General features: G+C 39.5%; 1 protein-coding gene across 2 annotated transcripts; it reads left to right on the top strand.

The window, feature by feature from the left end:
• Positions 1-4,856: 4,856 nt before the first annotated feature.
• On the top strand, positions 4,857-21,512 carry LOC149134933 (protein Nazo-like). Of its 2 annotated transcripts, XM_089353397.1 has the most exons (4): positions 4,870-5,015; positions 10,213-10,316; positions 19,427-19,588; positions 20,983-21,512. In XM_089353397.1, exons 3-4 carry the CDS (start codon positions 19,429-19,431, stop codon positions 21,237-21,239), a joined length of 417 nt encoding a protein of 138 aa, XP_089209523.1. In that variant the 5' UTR covers positions 4,870-5,015; positions 10,213-10,316; positions 19,427-19,428; the 3' UTR covers positions 21,240-21,512. The 2 variants fall into 2 exon arrangements, with proteins under 2 accessions (XP_089209524.1, XP_089209523.1); XM_089353398.1 differs by lacking the exon at positions 10,213-10,316 and having other exon boundaries at positions 4,857-5,015.
• The last annotated feature ends 647 nt before the right edge of the window (positions 21,513-22,159 follow it).

The following is a 22,159-nucleotide window of genomic DNA, read 5'->3' as shown; positions in this document are numbered from 1 at the left end:
ACAGTTGTGGTGAAAGAGTACAGCAGGGTTCGCCACCATCCCCTGCTCGAGCCTCGTGGAGCTTTAGGTGTTTTCGCTCAATAAACACTTACAATGCCCTGTCTACGAATCGAAACCGCGATCCTACGACTGCGAGTCCGCTGCCCTAACCATTGGGCCATTGCGCCTCCACCAACGGGATAATACACATATCAAAACACAATAAAGTGGATAATAGACAATTTAATTATTACATATAAAATACATATATAAAACACCTTGCAGACTGTGACACTCACTACAATAAGAACAAAATTTGAAAAGTTATTCTTTCAGCATGACCTGTACTACTCTGCAGCTTGGCAGATGAGGGCACCAAGTTGATAGCCTTGGGCTCAGCAATAACATACCTGGTTTATAGGGAGGCGAGCTGGCAGAATCGTTAGCACGCCAGGCGAAATGCCTAGTGGTATTTTGTCTGCCTTTACGTTTTGAGTTCAAATTCCGCCGAGGTCGACTTTGCCTTTCATCCTTTCAGGGTCAATTAAATAAGTACCAGTTACACACTGGGGTCAGTGTAATCAACTGAAACCCTTTGTCTGTCCTTGTTTGTCCCTTCTATGTTTAGCCCTCTGTGGGCAATAAAGAAATAAATATCACACCTGGTCTATAGCTTTGGGCTGAGCTATAACATACTTGGTTGATTGCCTTAGGCTGAGCTATAACATACCTGGTCCATATATAGCCTTGGGCTGAGTTATAACATACCTGGTCTATAGCCTTGAACTGCGCAATATCACACCTGGTCTATAGCTTTGGGCTGAGCTATAACATCCTTGGTTAATAGCCTTGGGCTGAGCTATAACATACCTGGTCTATATAGCCTTGGGTTGTGGATGGATTCTTTTGTGTGTGTGTTTGTTTTTGTGTCTTCACATAGAAACCATGGAAGCAACTGTGTTATTTGTTTATGTATCACATAAACTATATGCTGCATCACTCACTGGTTTTGATGTATGAATACCTGTAGAATAAAAAGTGCCTTATTTGAAAGAGCATTAAGAGGAACTATTGAAACAAGGATCGCTTTTGGGTTCCACAAAGTAAAAGATGTGGCCGACCAAAGGAAATGCAGTGGAGAACAACAAGAAAAGATCTTAAAAGCAGAAGGTTAACAATGGGACAAGCTGTTAAGGACACTTTCTGTGTTAGAAAGTGGAATGATCTTGCTGTCGCCTCAAGTGCCACAAGGCACAATGAGAACCGAATGAATGTGATGAATATTTGAAAGAGTTGGAGTCAGGAAGGATATCTTGTCATAGAACAGTGCCTCAAATAAGTTTCAATCAAAGCATTCCAAATAAAGAAAGCAGATGTAAAAATGATGTTGATGATGGCAATGACTATCAAATCCAAGGAATAATATGAAGTTATTTTCCATGAAAATTTGTCCTGAAAAAGGAGTGGCTATGTGGTAAGAGGCTCGCTTCCCAACCACATGGTTTCAGGTTCAGTCCTACTGCATAGAATTTTGGGCTAGTGTCTTCTACTATAGACTTAGGCTGACCAAAACCATGTGAATGGATTTGGTAAACAGAAACTGAAAGAAGCCTGGTCGTATATATATGTACATATACATATATATATATATATATATAGTTGAAATTTATAGAAAAACAAAAGGCGAAAACAGGTGTATGAACAACAAGCAAGTGTATTAGTTTGATGCTCTTTTACATTTCAAGCCTACACTCTTCATCAGAAAGGAATAAGAGAAAATAAACTGAGAGAGAATAAAAAGAACTTGTAGATTTCAGTAGTCCAGCATATATATATATATATTCATATATATATATATATATGAATATGAATATATATATATATATATTCATATACATAAATATATATATATATATATATATATATATATTCATATATATATATATATATATATATATATATATATATATATATATATATATATACATGTATGTATGTATTTGTGTGTCTGTGTTTGTTCCCCCAACATCATTAGACAACTGATGTTGGTGTGTTTACATCCCTGTAACTTAGCAGTTCAGCAAAAGAAACCGATAGAATAAGTACTAGGCTTACAAAGAACAAGTCCTGGGGTCGATTCAACTAAAGGCAGTGCTCCAGCATGGCTGCAGTCAAAATTACTGAATCAAGTAAAAGAATAAAGTAGGCACAGGCAAGGCTCACGTTGTAAACACATGGTTTCAAGTTCAATCCCACTCTACTATAGTCCCAGTCTGACCAAACCCTTCAGAATGGCTCTTCTAGAAACTGTATACAAACACACCATCATCATCATCATCATCATCATCATCAACATTTAAAGTCCATCTTCTATGCTAGCATAGTGGGACAGTACCACAAAAGTTGGTCAGGCCAAAGCCAGCAGCAATCTTGTGTTTTGGCCAGATTTTGGCCAGTTTTGGCTAGCAGTGACTGTTTTGGCCATATTTTTACAGCTAGATACCATTTCTAACACCAACCACTCAACAGAATGGATTTAGTACCCTTTTATGTGGCACAAGCACAGGCAAGGTCACCTTTGACATGGTTTCTACACATGGATGCCCTTCAGAACGCCAACCACTTTACAGTGTGGACTGGATGATTTTAAGTGTCACCTGCACTGACAGGGGTCACCAGCACTAACAGGGGTCACCAAGTACATGCAAGACAAAACCTTTTGTGCATGTCTTCATGTTCTTTTGTACCACCACTATCACCACTTGACAACCAATGTTGGTTTGTTTGCAACCCTGTTAATAAGCAGCTTGGAGTTGGGGGGAAGGCCAACAGAATATGTGCCAGACTTAATTTAATTCAGAGGTTGATTTGTTTGATTAAAACCCTTCAAGGTGATGCCTCTGCATGGTCACAGACAAATGAATGAAACAGGTGAAAGATTAACATAAAATGTAAATAAACAACCTTTTATTTCTTGATGGGTTGCTGGGGTTGGAAGAATCGGTGGAACGGTTGGCAAGGGCAAATGGAGTGCAGTGGTATGGGCATGTATAGAGGAGGGATGAGGAACATGTTCTTAGGAGGGTGCTTGCATTTGAGGTAAATGGAGCATGAAAGTGAGGTAGGCCAAGGAAAAAGTGGAGGGGACAGGTGGAGGAGGAGATTAGACAATCAGGCTGGCTTGAGAAGGGAGGCCGCCTAAAACCAGCGAAGATGGTGTGAGGGTGGTTGCTATGGCATTGAGTTAGATCCAGCCACCTTTGTTAATGGGGACAAAACCCGGATTTAAATCACTGGATGATGGTGAATGGTGATGATTATTTCTTTTGCAACAACTGTTTTCTTCAAACATTCTATTATTTTTCATTAACCATTAACCCTGTTATTGAACTCAAACTCGGTGTGTGACACACTCATAGTATATCTGAAGCAACTTGATATAGAGATATGCACACTATATCACCCACCTGATGCCTCAAGTCATGATGGAAAATTTGAGGAAAGCCTCGGTGCGATAAAAGAAGTACTAATACAATTGGATCAACGTACTACTATATTCCTGATGGGTGACTTCAACTTTCCCAATATCAGGTGGTCTGAGAGCAATATATCCCCAGGTATGACACACAAAGAGTGAAATCAAGCAGAATCTCCACTTGATCTTACGAAAATGCTATTCATGGTGCAGATCATATTCTCTTCAACCAGACACAAAAATATCTTGGACCTCTGTTTTACAAACAATGTGGAAATTATCCACAACGTAAATGTATCACCAACAATATTCTCAGACCATAACATGATAGAACTTACAATGGTGCAGGAGTGGCTGTGTGGTAAGTAGCTTGTTTACCAACCACATTTTCCAGGTTCAGTCCCACTGCGTGGCACCTTGGGCAAGTGTCTTCTACTATAGCCTCAGGTCGACCAAAGCCTTGTGAGTGAATTTGGTAGACGGAAACTGAAAGAAGCCTGTCATATATATGTATGTGTATATATGTGTGTGTTTGTGTGTCTGTATTTGTCCCCCCACCATCGCTTGACAACCGATGCTGGTGTGTTAGTCTGCTGCCCTAACCACTGGGCTGTTGCGCCAACAAACCAGTGAGCTGTAGACATGATATACCTCGACTTGCCAAGGCTTTCAACAAGGTCGATTATGGCATATGTCACAAGTTGCAAAACCTTGGAATTACTGGGAAACTGATAGTGGGATTTGTTGAAGAACATGGCGATCTGCAGATGTTAAACAGCATGTCTGGCCCTGAGGGATAAAGACGCATCCTTGAAATGAAAGCATTTTCTCCCGTAACAAGGTCCTGTTGCATTGTTTAGGCGGATGAAGTGTGTACACTTTATCCCATTTGAGTTTTATTGAATGATTGTGTAAAATTTTCTTAACAATAGGCTATATTGTAAGTCTACACACATACACACACACACACACACACACACACACACACACACACAAATACACACTTGGTGTTGTTGTTATGATGCATGGACTCTTTATTTCATTTGAGTTGTTGTTTTGAGTGACAGGAGATAAGTTTCAGCAAACTTGAATTTGCCAAATTCAAACTTGAATTTTGTAAAGACACCTCACCATCATAGCCTAAAAGCAGTCTCTCTCTCTCTCTCTCTCTCTCTCTCTGCCCTGCAGTTCTTGGAAGCTTTGTCACACTTCTGATTAAAATAATTTATAGATAGATAAACAAATAAGTAGGTAAATCAATATATAGTGTTTTCCAAGAAAATACTGACTTTTTTTTTCCAATTTGTTTCCAAATGGGCGGAGCTCTTAAACATGCCTGCCTCTTTCTGAGTTTATATATGTGTGAATGCACATATACGCATGCATGTGTGTGTGTGTGTGTGTGTGTGTCTGTGTGTTTCTGTATATATATTTGAAATGGAAACCCATTTTCTCAGAATTACAGCTATTTAGTATTTCTGTATGAGTTACTGCCACCAGAACCGCAGAGACAGCAGAACAGGACAAACTTAAAACTCTGTCGACACATCCTTCGCAACAGGTAACTATGTTTTGACTAATATATACTCTTTTACTCTTTTACTTGTTTCAGTTATTTGACTGCGGCTATGCTGGAGCACCGCCTTTAGTCGAGCAAATCAACCCCGGGACTTATTTTTTGTAAGCCTAGTACTTATTCTATCGGTCTCTTTTGCCAAACCGCTAAGTGACGGGGACACAAACACACCAGCATCGGTTGTCAAGCAATGCTAGGGGGACAAACACAAACACACACATACACACACACACACACACACACACACACACACACACATATATATATATATATATATATATATATATATATATATACATATATATGACGGGCTTCTTTCAGTTTCCGTCTACCAAACCCACTCACAAGGCTTTGGTCGGCCCGAGGCTATAGTAGAAGACACTTGCCCAAGGTGCCACGCAGTGGGACTGAACCCGAGACCATGTGGTCGGTAAGCAAGCTACTTACCACACAGCCACTCCTATTTTAAGATATTGATTTCATATGAAACAATCAGATCAATTTTAAGAAATTGGAAATAAATGGCCTTATTTCTCTCAAAGGTAGAATGATTATGGCTGGAACATTTTTAGGAATTCACATGTTGTCTAAAAAAGTTTTTTCTATTGCATTCTAAAATGAATCATTGCTTTTCAGAGTTCAGAACAGTATTGTATCTTTCCTTGCATTTACTTTATTGGGTTAATAAAACTTGTTATTTATTTGAATTATATTTTTATTTCATCGTACATCTCTCATTTCTACTCATCATCATCATCGTCATCACCATCATCATCGTTGTCGTCGTCGTTTAACATCTATTTTTCCACGCTGGCATCGGTTAGACAATTTGACAGCGACTGGCAAGCTGGGGTGTCTGTCCAGAATCCAATTGTCTGTTGTGGCATGGTTTCTATGCCTGGAAGTAGAGACGCAATGGCCCAGTGGTTAGGGCAGCGGACTCGCAGTCGTAGGATCGCAGTTTCGATTCCCAGACCGGGCGTTGTGAGTGTTTATTGAACGAAAACACCTAAAGCTCCACAAGGCTCCGGCAGGGGATGGTGGCGAACCCTGCTGTACTCTTCCACCACAACTTTCTCTCACTCTTTCTTCCTGTTTCTGTTGTGCCTGTAATTCAAAGGGTCAGCCTTGTCACACTGTGTCACGATGAATATCCCCGAGAACTACGTTAAGGGTACACGTGTCTGTGGAGTGCTCAGCCACTTGCACGTTAATTTCATGAGCAGGCTGTTCCGTTGTTCGGATCAACTGGAACCCTTGACGTCGTAAGCGACGGAGTGCCAACAACAACAACATATATATATATATATATATATATATATATATATATATATATATATATATATATATATATATATATATATGTATGTATGTATGTATGTATGTATGTATGTATGTATGTAAGTATGTGTGTGTGTGTGTGTGTGTGTGTGTGTGTGTGTGTATGTAGTGTTTTAATGAGTTTTGTAAGGTGGTATGGTAATTTAAAAAGCAACAATTGGACATCCAAGAAATTCAGTTATTCAGTAACCTTTAGTCCTTGTGGTACCACATAGAAGAGAGTAGAATCTAACATGATATTTTAAAATATTAGTGATGATCATTTCATGTATAACAATCCTGTTTTTTAGGATTCGAAATAAGAAATTTAAGAAGTTGGAAATAAATGGTTTAATTTCTTTTCAAAGACAGAATGACCATAGTTGTAATGTCTTCAGAAAGTTACATGTTTTTACAGATCCACGTACACATTTATAGACAGGTGCACGAATATACCCAAGTAAAAGAATTAAAAATTTAAGGGGATGTTTAAAGTTGGTCAGGCTGACAGCGGTATGTAATAATAATCTTTGAAATGAAATAAGAAAAGATAAAAAAAAAACAATTACAGATAAAGAACAACTGATGCTTAAAAATTTCTAAACAGTTTCCATAGGCCCATTCACCTCCTCCTACAAAAGTTTTTATCTATGTTCAGGCTCTGAAAACCATTTGTACCTTGATTGGTTTTCATTGAGATAATAATGGCTTAGGGATTAAGAGCTTAATTTTTGACTTTTTGCAATATTTTCCCACCTTTTCACTAATTGTGCTTTTGCTGAATTTTTGGAGCCTGGTGCGGCCATCCGGTTCACCAGACCTCAGTCAAATCGTCCAACCCATGCTAGCATGGAAAGCGGACGTTAAACGATGATGATGATGATGATGATGGTGATGATGATGATGATGATGATAAACTCTATAAAATAAAATCAAAGTCTGATACACAATCGGTTGATAACATCATTCTCCATGGAAACATCATATTCTATAGAAAACACACACACACACACAATCACTTATATTTATTGTCTGCTCTCTCTCTCTCCCTCTCTCTCGCTCTGTCTGATTAACTCTTTCTTCCCATGCAACCTCTCTCACTGCTTACCTCACACATATATACAAGCATCAATGCACAACAATTGAATGATAAAGCTGAAATTCCTAGAAAATTAGTGTGTCTTTATATAGAGGCACAGGAGTGGCTGTGTGTTGGTAAGTAGCTTCCTTCTTAACCACAGAAACAGGAGAAGTTTAAGGTGTGGAAGCAAGGACTAGAATTGAAGGGCCTTAGAGTCAACCTAGCAAAAACCAAAATCCTAATAAGTAGGAAGGTAGATAAAACACAAACCCCTTCAGGTAGATGGCCCTGCTCAGTATGCAGTAAAGGAGTAGGTAGTAACTCTATAAGATGTACCCGGTGCAAGCTATGGACACATAAGAGGTGCAGCAATATCAAAGGCAGATTAACTACAAAGTTAGTCTTTGTATGTGGCAGATGTTCAGGTGCAATAAACACTGTAAACAAACAGGAAACAACTTCTATCTCATTCCAGGGAGAAAAACTAGAGGTAGTTGATAGCTTCTGCTATCTGAGTGACCAAGTTAGTAGTGGGGGTGGGTGCGCTGAAAGTGTAACTGCTAGAATAAGAATAGCCTGGGCCAAGTTTAGAGAGCTCTTACCTCTGCTGGCAACAAAGGGACTCTCACTCAGGGTAAAAGGCAGACTGTATGACGCATGTGTACGAACAGCCATGCTAGATGGCAGTGAAACATGGGCTGTGACTGCTGAGGACATGCGTAAGCTCGCAAGGAATGAAGCCAGTATGCTCCGCTGGATGTGTACTGTTAATGTGCATACCCGTCAGAGTGTAAGTATCTTGAGAGAAAAGCTGAACATAAGAAGCGTCAGTAGTGGTGTGCAAGAGAGACGATTGCGCTGGTTTGGACATGTGGTGAGAATGAATGAGGATAGCTGCGTGAAAAAGTGCCACTCCCTAACAGTTGAGGGAACCCGTGGAAGAGGTAGGCCCAGGAAAAAGTGGAGGGGACAGGTGGAGGAGGAGATTAGACAATCAGGCTGGCTTGAGAAGGGAGGCCGCCTAAAACCAGCGAAGATGGTGTGAGGGTGGTTGCTATGGCATTGAGTTAGATCCAGCCACCTTTGTTAATGGGGACAAAACCCGGATTTAAATCACTGGATGATGGTGAATGGTGATGATTATTTCTTTTGCAACAACTGTTTTCTTCAAACATTCTATTATTTTTCATTAACCATTAACCCTGTTATTGAACTCAAACTCGGTGTGTGACACACTCATAGTATATCTGAAGCAACTTGATATAGAGATATGCACACTATATCACCCACCTGATGCCTCAAGTCATGATGGAAAATTTGAGGAAAGCCTCGGTGCGATAAAAGAAGTACTAATACAATTGGATCAACGTACTACTATATTCCTGATGGGTGACTTCAACTTTCCCAATATCAGGTGGTCTGAGAGCAATATATCCCCAGCTATGACACACAAAGAGTGAAATCAAGCAGAATCTCCACTTGATCTTACGAAAATGCTATTCATGGTGCAGATCATATTCTCTTCAACCAGACACAAAAATATCTTGGACCTCTGTTTTACAAACAATGTGGAAATTATCCACAACGTAAATGTATCACCAACAATATTCTCAGACCATAACATGATAGAACTTACAATGGTGCAGGAGTGGCTGTGTGGTAAGTAGCTTGTTTACCAACCACATTTTCCAGGTTCAGTCCCACTGCGTGGCACCTTGGGCAAGTGTCTTCTACTATAGCCTCAGGTCGACCAAAGCCTTGTGAGTGAATTTGGTAGACGGAAACTGAAAGAAGCCTGTCGTATATATGTATGTGTATATATGTGTGTGTTTGTGTGTCTGTATTTGTCCCCCCACCATCGCTTGACAACCGATGCTGGTGTGTTAGTCTGCTGCCCTAACCACTGGGCTGTTGCGCCAACAAACCAGTGAGCTGTAGACATGATATACCTCGACTTGCCAAGGCTTTCAACAAGGTCGATTATGGCATATGTCACAAGTTGCAAAACCTTGGAATTACTGGGAAACTGATAGTGGGATTTGTTGAAGAACATGGCGATCTGCAGATGTTAAACAGCATGTCTGGCCCTGAGGGATAAAGACGCATCCTTGAAATGAAAGCATTTTCTCCCGTAACAAGGTCCTGTTGCATTGTTTAGGCGGATGAAGTGTGTACACTTTATCCCATTTGAGTTTTATTGAATGATTGTGTAAAATTTTCTTAACAATAGGCTATATTGTAAGTCTACACACATACACACACACACACACACACACACACACACACACACAAATACACACTTGGTGTTGTTGTTATGATGCATGGACTCTTTATTTCATTTGAGTTGTTGTTTTGAGTGACAGGAGATAAGTTTCAGCAAACTTGAATTTGCCAAATTCAAACTTGAATTTTGTAAAGACACCTCACCATCATAGCCTAAAAGCAGTCTCTCTCTCTCTCTCTCTCTCTCTCTCTCTCTCTCTCTCTCTCTCTCTCTCTCTGCCCTGCAGTTCTTGGAAGCTTTGTCACACTTCTGATTAAAATAATTTATAGATAGATAAACAAATAAGTAGGTAAATCAATATATAGTGTTTTCCAAGAAAATACTGACTTTTTTTTTCCAATTTGTTTCCAAATGGGCGGAGCTCTTAAACATGCCTGCCTCTTTCTGAGTTTATATATGTGTGAATGCACATATACGCATGCATGTGTGTGTGTGTGTGTGTGTGTGTGTCTGTGTGTTTCTGTATATATATTTGAAATGGAAACCCATTTTCTCAGAATTACAGCTATTTAGTATTTCTGTATGAGTTACTGCCACCAGAACCGCAGAGACAGCAGAACAGGACAAACTTAAAACTCTGTCGACACATCCTTCACAACAGGTAACTATGTTTTGACTAATATATACTCTTTTACTCTTTTACTTGTTTCAGTCATTTGACTGCGGCTATGCTGGAGCACCGCCTTTAGTCGAGCAAATCAACCCCGGGACTTATTTTTTGTAAGCCTAGTACTTATTCTATCGGTCTCTTTTGCCAAACCGCTAAGTGACGGGGACACAAACACACCAGCATCGGTTGTCAAGCAATGCTAGGGGGACAAACACAAACACACACATACACACACACACACACACACACACACACACACATATATATATATATATATATATATATATATATATATATATACATATATATGACGGGCTTCTTTCAGTTTCCGTCTACCAAACCCACTCACAAGGCTTTGGTCGGCCCGAGGCTATAGTAGAAGACACTTGCCCAAGGTGCCAGGCAGTGGGACTGAACCCGAGACCATGTGGTCGGTAAGCAAGCTACTTACCACACAGCCACTCCCATTTTAAGATATTGATTTCATATGAAACAATCAGATCAATTTTAAGAAATTGGAAATAAATGGCCTTATTTCTCTCAAAGGTAGAATGATTATGGCTGGAACATTTTTAGGAATTCACATGTTGTCTAAAAAAGTTTTTTCTATTGCATTCTAAAATGAATCATTGCTTTTCAGAGTTCAGAACAGTATTGTATCTTTCCTTGCATTTACTTTATTGGGTTAATAAAACTTGTTATTTATTTGAATTATATTTTTATTTCATCGTACATCTCTCATTTCTACTCATCATCATCATCGTCATCACCATCATCATCGTTGTCGTCGTCGTTTAACATCTATTTTTCCACGCTGGCATCGGTTAGACAATTTGACAGCGACTGGCAAGCTGGGGTGTCTGTCCAGAATCCAATTGTCTGTTGTGGCATGGTTTCTATGCCTGGAAGTAGAGACGCAATGGCCCAGTGGTTAGGGCAGCGGACTCGCAGTCGTAGGATCGCAGTTTCGATTCCCAGACCGGGCGTTGTGAGTGTTTATTGAACGAAAACACCTAAAGCTCCACAAGGCTCCGGCAGGGGATGGTGGCGAACCCTGCTGTACTCTTCCACCACAACTTTCTCTCACTCTTTCTTCCTGTTTCTGTTGTGCCTGTAATTCAAAGGGTCAGCCTTGACACACTGTCACGATGAATATCCCCGAGAACTACGTTAAGGGTACACGTGTCTGTGGAGTGCTCAGCCACTTGCACGTTAATTTCATGAGCAGGCTGTTCCGTTGTTCGGATCAACTGGAACCCTTGACGTCGTAAGCGACGGAGTGCCAACAACAACAACATTTAGAGAATTAACATTGCTATATATATATATATATATATATATATATATATATATATATATGTATGTATGTATGTATGTATGTATGTATGTATGTATGCATGTATGTAAGTATGTGTGTGTGTGTGTGTGTGTGTGTGTGTGTGTGTGTGTATGTAGTGTTTTAATGAGTTTTGTAAGGTGGTATGGTAATTTAAAAAGCAACAATTGGACATCCAAGAAATTCAGTTATTCAGTAACCTTTAGTCCTTGTGGTACCACATAGAAGAGAGTAGAATCTAACATGATATTTTAAAATATTAGTGATGATCATTTCATGTATAACAATCCTGTTTTTTAGGATTCGAAATAAGAAATTTAAGAAGTTGGAAATAAATGGTTTAATTTCTTTTCAAAGACAGAATGACCATAGTTGTAATGTCTTCAGAAAGTTACATGTTTTTACAGATCCACGTACACATTTATAGACAGGTGCACGAATATACCCAAGTAAAAGAATTAAAAATTTAAGGGGATGTTTAAAGTTGGTCAGGCTGACAGCGGTATGTAATAATAATCTTTGAAATGAAATAAGAAAAGATAAAAAAAAAACAATTACAGATAAAGAACAACTGATGCTTAAAGATTTCTAAACAGTTTCCATAGGCCCATTCACCTCCTCCTACAAAAGTTTTTATCTATGTTCAGGCTCTGAAAACCATTTGTACCTTGATTGGTTTTCATTGAGATAATAATGGCTTAGGGATTAAGAGCTTAATTTTTGACTTTTTGCAATATTTTCCCACCTTTTCACTAATTGTGCTTTTGCTGAATTTTTGGAGCCTGGTGCGGCCATCCGGTTCACCAGACCTCAGTCAAATCGTCCAACCCATGCTAGCATGGAAAGCGGACGTTAAACGATGATGATGATGATGATGATGATGATGATGATGATGATGATAAACTCTATAAAATAAAATCAAAGTCTGATACACAATCGGTTGATAACATCATTCTCCATAGAAACATCATATTCTATAGAAAACACACACACACACACAATCACTTATATTTATTGTCTGCTCTCTCTCTCTCTCCCTCTCTCTCGCTCTGTCTGATTAACTCTTTCTTCCCATGCAACCTCTCTCACTGCTTACCTCACACATATATACAAGCATCAATGCACAACAATTGAATGATAAAGCTGAAATTCCTAGAAAATTAGTGTGTCTTTATATAGAGGCACAGGAGTGGCTGTGTGTTGGTAAGTAGCTTCCTTCTTAACCACAGAAACAGGAGAAGTTTAAGGTGTGGAAGCAAGGACTAGAATTGAAGGGCCTTAGAGTCAACCTAGCAAAAACCAAAATCCTAATAAGTAGGAAGGTAGATAAAACACAAACCCCTTCAGGTAGATGGCCCTGCTCAGTATGCAGTAAAGGAGTAGGTAGTAACTCTATAAGATGTACCCGGTGCAAGCTATGGACACATAAGAGGTGCAGCAATATCAAAGGCAGATTAACTACAAAGTTAGTCTTTGTATGTGGCAGATGTTCAGGTGCAATAAACACTGTAAACAAACAGGAAACAACTTCTATCTCATTCCAGGGAGAAAAACTAGAGGTAGTTGATAGCTTCTGCTATCTGGGTGACCAAGTTAGTAGTGGGGGTGGGTGCACTGAAAGTGTAACTGCTAGAATAAGAATAGCCTGGGCCAAGTTTAGAGAGCTCTTACCTCTGCTGGCAACAAAGGGACTCTCACTCAGGGTAAAAGGCAGACTGTATGACGCATGTGTACGAACAGCCATGCTAGATGGCAGTGAAACATGGGCTGTGACTGCTGAGGACATGCGTAAGCTCGCAAGGAATGAAGCCAGTATGCTCCGCTGGATGTGTACTGTTAATGTGCATACCCGTCAGAGTGTAAGTATCTTGAGAGAAAAGCTGAACATAAGAAGCGTCAGTAGTGGTGTGCAAGAGAGACGATTGCGCTGGTTTGGACATGTGGTGAGAATGAATGAGGATAGCTGCGTGAAAAAGTGCCACTCCCTAACAGTTGAGGGAACCCGTGGAAGAGGTAGGCCCAGGAAGACCTGGGCTGAGGTGGTGAGGCAAGACCTTCGAACATTGGGCCTCACCGAGGCGATGACTACTGACCGAGACCTTTGGAAATGTGCTGTGCGTGAGAAGACCCGGCAAGCCAAGTGAGATCATTGCCAGTGCCCCTGAACTGGCTCTTGTGTGGGTGGCACATAAGATGTACCATCCTGAGCGTGACCGTTGCCAGTACCGCCTGACTGGCCTTGTAGGGTTTTCAAGCAAGATCGTTGCCAGTGCCCCTGGACTGACTCTTGTGCGGGTGGCACATAAAAGACACCATTTCGAGCGTGGCCGTTTTCGTGCGGGTGACACATAAAAGCACCCACTACACTCTCTGAGTGGTTGGCGTTAGAAACTCTGCCAAATTAGATTGGAGCCTGGTGTAGCCATCCGGTTGCACCAGTCCTCAGTCAAATCGTCCAACCCATGCTAGCATGGAAAGTGGACATTAAACGATGATGATGATGATGATGATGATGATATATATATATATATATATATATATATATATATATATATATATATATATATATATATATATATATATATATATATATATGCATATATATATGAATATATATATATATATATATATATATATATATATATATATATATATATATATATATATATATATATATATATATATATATACATATATATATATATATATATATATATATATATATATATATATATATATATATATATATATATCAAAAAATAAGCAACACGGATTTCAAAGGTGATTGCAGTATGCACGTTTCATGCTACTTCAATGAAACATGCGTACTGCAATCACCTTTGAAATCCGTGTTGCTTATTTTTTGATTTTGATCACCTATCCTTTTGGGATACGATATTCGGGTGCCTACGCATAAGTACCATGTTCAACCTTGAATCTATATATATATATATATATATATATATATATATATATATATATATATATATATATATATATATACATATACATATATGCATATATATATATAGATATAGATATATATATGTATATATATATATATATATATATATATGTATATATATATGTGTGTGTATGTATGTATATATTTGTGTGTGTGTGTTTGTGTTTGTTCTTCCACCATCGCTTGACAGCTGATGTTGGCATGTTTATATCTCCATAACCTAGCAGTTCAGCAAAAGGAACTGATAGAATAAGTACTAGGCTTATGAGACCTGGGATCAAATGACTGAAACAAGTAAAATATGTATATTAATTACAAAGCCAATCATCATCATCATCATCATCATCGTTTAACATCCGCTTTCCATGCTAGCATGGGTTGGACGATATGACTAGGGCCTGGCAAACTAGATGGCTACACAAGACTCCAATCTGATGTGGCAGAGTTTCTACAGCTGGCTGCCCTTCCTAACGCCAACCACTCCAAGAGTGTAGTAGGTGCTTTTTACGTGCCACCAGCACAGGAGCCAGTCAGGCGGTACTGGCAATGGCCAACGCTCAAATAGTGTTTTTTATATGTCACCTGCACAGGAGTCAGTCAAATGTTTTGTTCACATGCCACCGGCACAAGTGCCAGTAAGGCAAAGCTGGAAACGATTGCACTCAAATGGTGCTTTTTATGTGCCACCGCCATGGTAGTAAGACCGCTGCTCTGGCAGTGATCCCACTTGGATGGTGCTGTTAGCGCTCCACTGACACGGGTGCCAGCCATCAAATTTGGTTCAGTTTCGATCTTACTTGCCCCAACAGGCCTTCGCAAGCAGAGTTTAGTGTCCTATTAAGGAAGGTTGGCATAGGTGCCAGTCATCGAATTTGGTTCAATTTCAATTTCACTTGCCTCAACACGTCTTTGCAAGCAGGGTTTTGCATTCAAAGAAGGAAAGCTATGCATAAGTGGACTGGCTACACCTCTGGTAAAGGCCACGGGTTATGGTCTCACTTGTCTTGCCGGGTCTTCTCACGCACAGCATATTTCCAAAGGTCTTGGTCACTAGTCATTGCCTCGGTAGGCCTAATGTTCAAAGGTCATACTTCACCACCTCATCCCAGGTCTTACTGTATCTACCTCTTCCACAGGTACCCTCAACTGCGAGGCTGTGGCACTTTTACACACAGCTATCCTCATCCATTCTCGTGAAATGACCATACCAGCGCAATCGTTTCTCTTGCATACCACAACTGATGCTTCTTAGGTCCAACTTTTCTCTCAACGCACTTACACTCTGTCAAGTATTCACACTGACATTACACATCCATCGGAGCATACTGGCTTCATTTTTTGTGAGATTACGCATGCCCTCAGCAGTCATGGTCCATGTTTCACTGCTATGTAGCATGGCTGTTCGTACACATGCATCATACAGTCTGACTTTTACTCTGAGCGAGAGGCCCTTTGTCACCAGTAGAGGTAGGAGCTCTCTGAACTTTGCCCAGGCTATTCTTATTCTAGCACCCTCCCCCACTACTTACTGACTTGTCGGCTATAGCCTAGTCACCCATATGATGCTCAAAATATCTGGCAGTGTCGGCTATCACCTAATCACCCATATAGTTAACCAGATGATACACGAAGGAATCATACCCAATGACTGATGTAGCAGCACTATAGTCAACTGCTACAAAGGTAAAGGCGATGCTTTAGACACAAACAATTACAGAGGTATCAAGTTGTTGGACCAGGTAATGAAGGTCACCGAGAGGGTCATAGCCCAACTAATTAGGGAGAGAGTCAGTTTAGATGAGATGCAGTTTGGATTCATGCCATGAAAAAGCACCACTGATGCTATATTTCTGGTAAGACAGCTGCAGGAGAAATACCTAGCCAAAGATAAACCTCTAAACCTCTGTACCTGGCTTTTATTGACATGGAGAACACCTTTGACAGGGTCCCCCAATCCCTTATCTGGTGGTCAATAAGGAAACTAGGGAAAGATGGGTGGTTAGTGAGAGCTGTACGAGCCATGTACAGGGACACTGTTAGTAAGGTGAGGGTTGGCAACGGGTACAGTGAAGAATTCCAGGTAGAGGTAGGGGTCCACCAAGGTTCAGCCCTCAGCCCCCCTCCTATTTATCATAGTCCTCCAAGCAATAACACAGGAATTCAAGACAAGATGTCCCTGGGAGCTCCTCTATGCTGATGACCTTGCCCTAGTTGCTGAGTCACTATCAGAACTAGAGAAGAAGTTTCAGGTGTGGAAGCAAGGATTAGAATGGTGTGGAAGCAAGGATTAGAATGGTGTGGAAGCAAGGATTAGAATGGTGTGGAAGCAAGGGCCTTAGAGTCAACCTAGCTAAAACCAAAGTCCTAATAAGTAGGAAGGTAGACAAGCCACAAACCCCTTCAGGTAGATGGCCCTGCTCGATCTGTAGAAAAGGCGTAGGTAGAAACTCTATAAGATGTACCCAGTGCAAGCTATGAACACATAAGAGGTGCAGCAATATCAAAGGAAATGCTAACTAGCAAGATAGCTTTTGTATATGGCAGATGCTCAGGAGCAATAAACACTGAAAATGTGCAGAGAACAACTTCTGCCATATTCCAGGGAGAAAAACTAGAAGTAGTTGATAGCTTCTGCTACCTAGGTGACCAAGTCATTGAAGTATAAAAATATATATTAACACCTTAAAAGGAATCTATTGAAGACATTGTCCTGCTTACAGATTAAATATGATATAATATATTTATGTATAAATACACAACAAAATTAAAGGTAATGTTAAACCTACTTCATAGTAGTCTTTATTGTGTGTGTGTGTGTGTGTATACATATATATATAGAGAGAGATAGAGATAGATAGATAGAGAGAGAGAGAGAGAGAGAGAGAGAGAGAGAGAGAGAGAGAGAGAGAGAGAGATAAAATGAAGAAACACAGAAGATTTGTTTTGTGTCTCTTTCTCTATTCATATCTGCCACATGTTTTTCCCCACTAAAATATTTTCTACCTTATATATATATATGGTGGTTGTCTACTCCTTAAACAGAGTTTGACCACCTCCTGCACCTACACCTTAGCCCTTTCATGGCGTCTGATGTGGCTTTTTAAAACCAGACAGTGTTTTGAAAGAACACCCACACAGATTGCACTTCTGATTTGTACTACCAATACCTGCAAGCATGAATGTCTGTAAATATGTATATATGAATAATTTTAATTTTATATATATACTATTTTTTATCTTTTATATTTTGTTTATATTATTATTATTTTTTTTATCTTTTTATATATATTATTTTATTTATTTATTTATTTATTTATTTGGATTTTTTTTTTTTTGGATGAGCTGCTCCACATCGGTCACCGGAGTGATATTTGATCACTTTATATATATATGTATATATATATATATATATATATATATATATATATATATATATATATATATACATACATGTATGCCTACATACATGCATACATATATGCATAAGCACACACACATGCACACACTTATTTCCGGGAATTTCTGCTTTGTCATTCAGTTATGTGTGTGTATATATATATGTGTGTGAGGGTGTGAGGCAGGCAGAGAGGGGGGGGGGGGGGGGCAGGCGAAGGGGAAGGAGAGAGAGAGCAGAAAAGAGAGAGGTGCTGCTGAGAGATAGAGACAGTAGATGTAACTGGCTTTGTGCGTGTGTGTGTGTGTGTGTGCGATCAATACGTCCACAGATATCTGAATGACATATTTACCAGTAGCATATCAAATACCTGTATACTTGCATTGATCTCACACACACAACCACTTATATCTATTGTCACTACCTAGCAACCGAATCAGGACAATTAACCACTCTCCACCCCAGGACAATTCCCAGAAAATAGGTGTGTGCATGTACATGAGTGCGTGTGTGTGTTTATGGCAACGACCTCACTCGAATGATTTTCTAGCATGCCACCAGCACAAGTGCTAGAAGTCAACGCTCATAACAATTACGCTCAAATGGTGCTATTTACGGGCCACTAGCACGGAAGCCAGACAGCTGCTCTGGCAATGATTGCACTCGGACAATGCTGTTAGTGCTCCACTGGCACAGGTGCCAGTCATCGGATATGGTTCAATTTCAATTTCAATTTCACTTGCCCCAACAGGTCTTCGCAAGCAGAGTTTAGTATCCAATTAAGGAGAGGTTGGCATAGGTGCCAGTTGTCGGATTCGGTTCGATTTCGATTTCAGAATTCAAATTTACTTGCCTCAACAGGTCTTCACAAGCAGAGTTTAGTGTCCAATGAAGTAAAGATACGGATAAGTGAGCAGGCCACACTTCTGGCAGGGGTCCCAGCCTATGCTCTCACTTGGCTTGCCGGGTCTTCGCACGTACTGCATATTTCCAAATTATATTGATATATTTGGATTATATTGATATATTTGGATTATATTGATATATTTGGACACAGATGAAACATTGAATGCTACTGTTGTGTTGTAAATGTTTCAAATCATATTTTATAAATGAAATTATAACATCTCTGGCTTTTTTTAAATGAATGCATCTTTGCTGGAATAGTGACGATGAAGGCCTTGGTGAGCGGACAGTATTGAAGCAGTGGGGAAAACATCAGTCAATGAGCTTCAATGATGGAGATAAGAAAGGAACAAACATTAATGTTTACACAATGCTTAAATATTCCTGTGAAATAGTTGAAGAAATGAAATCTGAAATGTGATCTACAATTGAATATTGTATGTCTTTCTCTCTTTCATAACACAATTCATTGCTTACAAGATTTGTTATTTCTATTTCAGAAATGGCTCTGAGCAACTCAGCTATTTTAGACATACTCTATCTTATAAGTGAAGAAGAAAACATCAAAGTTACAGTCAGTGAGAGTGCAAAGGGTGGTCTGATAACTGGTATCTCAACTGCTATTGGTGGAGTATTACTAGGGCCCCCAGGTCTTGCTCTTGGTAAGTTATCAGTATTATATATTCATATTGGCAAATGTTTTTCTTCATATGAAGCTGTTTCATATTGTTTACAATTGAAATATTTTCTGGGTTTGTAATAATTCAATCGACATTACTTATGTGGCTTCAATCTTACTGTCTTGGTTTTACTTCCTTGGCAACATTTCTATGAGAGAGATAGAGGGACAAAGAGAGAAAGAAGGACAAACAGAGAGAAAGGACAGAGAGAGAGGGAAGGACAAAGAGAGAGAAGGACAAAGAGAGAGAAGGACAAAGAGAGAGAAGGACAAAGAGAGAGAAGGACAAAGAGAGATGGAGAAGGTTAAAGAGAGAGAGAGAGTTAGTTTGTATGCAGCTTTCAAAGACCTTTCATATAAATATATTGCTCCTATGTTATCAACATTCTGTAACCATGACAACCTTATAGAAACATGAACGAATACTCCAAGAGTCTCCAGCTTCGGCCCGTAAGGAACACCCTTCCAAGTTGCAGGCTTGTTCTTCCTTCTGGAATATTTCATGTTAGAATGTTGTTAGAAATGCTTGCAACTACAGAGCTGGAAGCTGGGAAATCTAGAAATCAGTATTGTGTAATAAAATATAAAATAGACCTGTGAGTGTGTGTGTGTGTATTCGCTTTTCACGTGAAAACGGCTGTGCAAATTGCTTCCCTACTTGGAATGATGATGATGATGATGTGTAAATAAAAAATATAAATGCGCCCTTTTAAAGCCTAGCTAGGCTCATGGGCCCAGTTTCCCGGTTTCGATGGTGTATGTATTCCCCAGCTGGATGGGACAGCAGTCCATCGCAGCGTTACTCATTTTTGCCAGCTGAGTGGACTGGAGCAACGTGAAATGAAGTGTTTGATCAAGAACACTACGTGTCGCCTGGTCCAGGAATCGAAACCACAATCTTACGATCATGATGCCAACACCCTTAACCACTAAGCCACGTGCCTCCACGATGATGTGTAAGGTGTAATTAAATCATCATCATCATCGTCGTCGTTTAACGTCCGCTTTCCATGCTAGCATGGGTTGGACGATTTGACTGAGGACTGGTGGACTAGGAGGCGACACCAGGCTCCAATCTGATTTGGCAGAGTTTCTACAGCTGGATGCCCTTCCTAACGCCAACCACTCCGAGAGTGTAGTGGGTGCTTTTACGTGCCACCGGCACGAGGGCCAGTCAGGCGGTACTGGCGACGGCCACGCTCGAAATGGTGTATTTTATGTGGCACCTGCACAGGAGTCAGTCCAGCGGCACTGGAAACGATCTCAATGGTTTCATATAATAAAGAAATATTTATATGTCCCTGAAACTTTGCTTTAACATGAAGATATTCAACAAAGAATATCTACTCAATAATTGTATTTATTTGCTCTTTTTAGGTGGTACAGCTGGGGGACTTGTAGCTTATGGAGTATCTGGTAATTTTAAATCTGCTTCAGAAATCCTTCATGAACTTCCTGAAGATAAAAAACGATTACTGTGCAAAAAGATGAAGGATATCTTAAAACACATTGGTATATCAGCTTCTCCGCAGCTCTTGAGCTACATTAGATCAGATCAACATCTCTACAAAAATGTTGTGGAGGGCTTGAAATCATTTTTCACAGATGACCTTCAAATGACTTTAAACAAATAATGTATGATTACTTACAAAATCTCTTGATATATTAAAATAACATTTTGAAACAACATAATTTTTTTCTAAGAATTCTATCTATTAGTTTGTTTGGTAAATAATGGCCTATTTTTGAAATATTTGAAAAACTGAACATATGCAAAGGTTTAACTATTCTAAATATGATCCCTGAAAGGTTATGCATTTCAAGGTCATTTATGCCTCTTCAATAAAAACCCAAAGATTTTGATGCCAAGAAATCCTTAGAAATAATAATAAACATTTACAAATATTTGTTTGTGTCTCATTGTGAAATTCTTATTTGTGCCTTGATTACATCCAGACTGGATATATTCAATTCTTTGTGAAACATTAATGAATTCCAACATGTCTATTAACACTGTAGTTCTTATATATTCTAAACACACTGTCTATTTTTGTATGTGTTGCATAGTTCCTGTTGAAGTGGTTGATGAAGTGTTGCATTTGTCTTTCTAATTCTATACAACACTTCATCCACTACATGTGATTCTCTGGCTACAATCAAAAGGACTGGATTAGAGTGTACAAAGGAACCAGGGCTAGGTACAAGGCCATTATAGGAATGATATAAATGGGATCTGCCCGCTATTCATGAGTAACTTCTAGAACAGCACAGAAAGGACCAGGAAAATGATAGATTAGGCCAACTCATGGTATGAGAGTCATGTTCATTGATGCTAACCCTGATGGTGAACTAGCATACCTACTTAGAAAAGCATTAGATAAGGTAAATCTATGGATTAAAATAGCAGAAAGGCCTGGAACCCCCATAAAGTCTCTGATCTGTAAAATTTATCCCTTTGTATGGAGAACAATTGTATGTAGGACGAACCCACAGGTTAACTGTAAGATTAGGAATGTAGTCTATAGCTTACAGTGTACTGGGTGGTAGTGCAGAA

This window comes from Octopus bimaculoides, chromosome 6 (genome assembly GCF_046866305.1).
Source record: "Octopus bimaculoides isolate indiv1 chromosome 6, ASM4686630v1, whole genome shotgun sequence".
Classification (NCBI taxonomy): Eukaryota; Metazoa; Mollusca; class Cephalopoda; order Octopoda; family Octopodidae; genus Octopus; species Octopus bimaculoides.
The sequence above is the reverse complement of the archived record's forward strand: the minus strand, read 5'-3'. Positions and strand labels throughout refer to the sequence as shown.

Excerpts from the sequence above, each read along its gene's own strand:
- LOC149134933 (XM_089353398.1), top strand. The coding sequence starts at position 19,429 with ATGGCTCTGAGCAACTCAGCTATTTTAGACATACTCTATCTTATAAGT. Across the intron at positions 19,589-20,982 it reads GCCCCCAGGTCTTGCTCTTG|GTGGTACAGCTGGGGGACTT; the intron begins GTAAGTTATCAG and ends TGCTCTTTTTAG.